This window comes from Priapulus caudatus, unplaced genomic scaffold (assembly GCF_000485595.1).
Source record: "Priapulus caudatus unplaced genomic scaffold, Priapulus_caudatus-5.0.1 Scaffold435, whole genome shotgun sequence".
Taxonomy (NCBI): Eukaryota; Metazoa; Priapulida; class Priapulimorpha; order Priapulimorphida; family Priapulidae; genus Priapulus; species Priapulus caudatus.
This window is the reverse complement of record NW_014577496.1, coordinates 140,170-143,633: the sequence shown is the minus strand read 5'-3', so window position 1 is coordinate 143,633 and position 3,464 is coordinate 140,170. Positions and strand designations below refer to the sequence as shown.

General features: G+C 44.9%; 1 protein-coding gene across 1 annotated transcript in view; it reads right to left on the bottom strand.

The window, feature by feature from the left end:
- Positions 1-3,464, bottom strand: part of LOC106810364 (serine/threonine-protein kinase unc-51-like) — a gene marked incomplete in the record, with an annotated part of 40,383 nt that overhangs the window by 1,280 nt on the left and 35,639 nt on the right. Inside the window, 2 exon segments of the mRNA XM_014813687.1 lie at positions 1,039-1,199; positions 1,761-1,834. Of these exon segments, the coding sequence (XP_014669173.1) occupies positions 1,039-1,199; positions 1,761-1,834 (235 nt within the window).

The window sequence follows — 3,464 nt, the reverse complement described above, 5'->3', positions numbered from 1 at the left end:
TACATGTCGCCAAATTGTTGTATCCTCACTCTTTCTGGTAGTTGAGAAATATCCAAAATACCATTTTTACATAAAAATTCAAAATTTGTGTGGTAACATAATTAGGTGCTAGAAATTTCATGAAATTTTTTGGCTTGAGCATAGAGATATATCTCCTCTATAAATAAAACAAGTGATTGATTTGATTCATTCTCCAATAAACGTTTAATCTTCACTAGAGCAATATCCGTGCACAACGTGGAGAGTATCCTTAAGTCAATCACTACAGCAAGTCAAGTCTGACAAGTCAAATGTGAAGTCTCGCATGATGTTAAGTCAATCATTAGGTCATGCACGCCGTTAAGTCTCACACGACATTAAGTTAGATGTTAGGTCTCGCATGATGTTAAGTCTCACACAACGTTAAGTCAAATGTTAGGTCTTGCACGACATTAAGTCAAATGTTAAGTCTCGCACGATGTTAAGTCTATCATTAGGTCTTGAACGACGTTAAGTCTCACACAACATTAAGTCAAACGTTAGGTATTGCACGATGTTAAGTCTCACATTAATTCCGGTCGCACTGGCAGCGAAAGATTCCGAATGCAGCTTGCTCGTGAGCATTTCGGCTCGGTTTCATCATCAGCATCTTTCCGATTGCAATTACAAATATCTGCGAGCAGCCAGTTTGCACATGCTGTGGAAGCATTCTACAATATATATGCAAAAGTCGCGCGAGCAACTGGTCGATAGCAACTAGTTGGGCGAAAATAGAACGATCTATGTTGGTCCAACACGCCAATTTGACAACGTAAAGTCGGTAGTGTAAACCCAACTTTAGTCGGTAGTGCAGTCCTCGCTCGTTGCTTCCACTTCCTTCTACTTTCCTCGACGTGACGAGGAGTAGCGACGCGCGCGCGGCGAGCTTACGTCATATACACACTTACACTTACACCACAATTCACACTTGTAGAGCTTACAAGATGCAGAAGCATATATATACACACATATATATATATATATATATATAAGGCAGCGTCGGTGGCGGCGGATACCTACTTTGGCACGAGGTTGTTGTTTTTCTCATAGAACTGCTTCAGGGCCTGCGGTGTCTGGGCTTGGAAGGGAGCCTTGCCCGTCAGACACTGGAACACGATGGTGCCGATCGACCACAGATCCGCCTTCGCTCCGTACTGCAGGGACATGATCACCTCTGGAGCCTGTAAGAAGCCAGCGACGCGTGAGAGTGAGAGAGCGGGACGGCGCACAGCCGACGGTGGTAGCGACGGTCACAACAATGACAATGTTGATGACGATGATCGTAACGATGATAACAATGAAGATGATGGCGGCGAAGATGACAAAAATGACGATGACGACGACGATGATGATGACAATGATGATAACAATAATGATGATGGTGGTGATGATGACGACGACGACGATGACGGCAATGACAATTCTAACACTGACGCTGATGTTAACGAAAATGACGATGTTGATCATGATAACGATGACATTAAAGATGACAACGACAATGCTGAGGATGAGAATAATGTCGTTGATGATGATGCCATCATCATTATTTCGATGATTGTGATTGTAACGAGATGACGATGACTGTAACTGCTAACGACTCAATGATAATCAACAGTTTTCATACTGCTAGGCAACCAACACTAACTCGAACAAGGCGCCTCGTCGCACCTATCACAAAATTTTAATTAGTAATCATTTAACGAATGAACCGAGTTGTCGACTCGCATCGCACGCACACGTACCATGTACATCGGCGATCCACAGAGCGTTGCTGCCATCACTCCATCCTGTAGGAACCTCGCAAAACCGAAATCGGCTGCAAAAAGGAAAACAATAGAACGTTCTATGAGCAAATCGCTGTACATAGGCGATGATTTAAATCTTCAAGCGAATACTGTATACGCCATTTTTTTCGCATACAGATATTTTCGCGAATTCAGACTTAATTTCGCGGTCGGTGAATTATGAATTATTCGGTATTATTCAGTACGAATTATTTGCGTGTTTATATTTTCGTTTGCCAAATTCGCGAAAATTAAACCACCGCGAAATATACAGCGTATACAGTAAATTCCCAAGCGAATATTTGCCGACTTGAAAAATATAATCGTCGCTCGTGACGCAAGCACGTTCTGTGATCGATTTTTCGACAGGCGCTCACGATTTTCTCCTACTGCTGTGTAAACATTATATATATACACCGCGTGGGCTTGTTGCCCAACTCATGCCCTTCTAGCCATCTGTTGTCCTGTACGGTTCTCTCTACACGCTATTCGTGATGATCACAAGACAAATAAACAGCACACCCCACCGCGCCCGAGTCAGACGTGTACAAAACTAGGTGTAGCCCGGCTATCTAGCATATCAAGAGTACATAATTAATAGGATCCTACTATGTACTCTTGATCGTATCTAAGTACACGTATCTACGTCTACACTGGCGTGACACCTCTTATCAAACGGAAAACTCAAACGATCATCGCAGCGCAAAACAGCTCGTGTATATTGTGGTAGGATGAACTGCTTCTAAGAACACGAGAGATTCTTGTGTACACAAAACCCCTCCCCCAGACTAGACCATTCCCTCCCCCAGACTGAATCTAAAAGTCCCAGTGGCGGAGGACCCCCACGACCCATCAAACGCTTCCTTAGTGTGAAAACAAACTCATGAACAGATAGCACTTGTACTGAGTACCCACGTGCACTACCAAGCACGCACCATGCACCGATCGCATGTTCGTTCGTTCTTTTGCGTTTAAACACACGAGCAGAAGCTGACGCAATACTTCTAGAAAATCCCCTCGCTAGCAATACTAAGTAACAATCTTCTTCGCGGGATATCTGCCAACAGAAAACTCGAGCGAACCCGGACACGTGGAATAAGAGATATCTCCGTAACAGACGGACGCGTGCGTGTCACACAGACGGACGGAGGTACGGACGTGTGCGTGTCACACAGACGGACGTACGGAGGGACGCGTGCGTGTCACACAGACGGACGGAGGTACGGACGCGTGTTTGCTTCCACGCTGGCTGCGGCTGCGTCATCTCTGCCTGCGTACATGTACCTGATAATCGTCATGATCAGGTCAGGCAGCCTGGCAGGTGTAACTCAGGTGTGTTAGCCAGTTCTGCGACTGATAGCGGCGTATGTGTGGTTATCGCCTGCAGTCAATAACGGACAGGTTCTTTGTTCGCGATTTTTTTACGTGCAACTTTTGTTTGCGCACGCTTTCTCGAAATCTTTTAATTGTGTTTTTTTCCGGGTTTTTGAGAAATGATTTGATTTTTGAAGTATTATTTTAGTTTAAAAAGTTTTAACGTGTTTTCTTTTATACTCGTACAGAGGGATGTATCAGGCACACGCACGCACGTACTCACGCACGCACGCACGCACACACACACACACACACGCACGCACGCACGCACGCACGCACGCACGCACG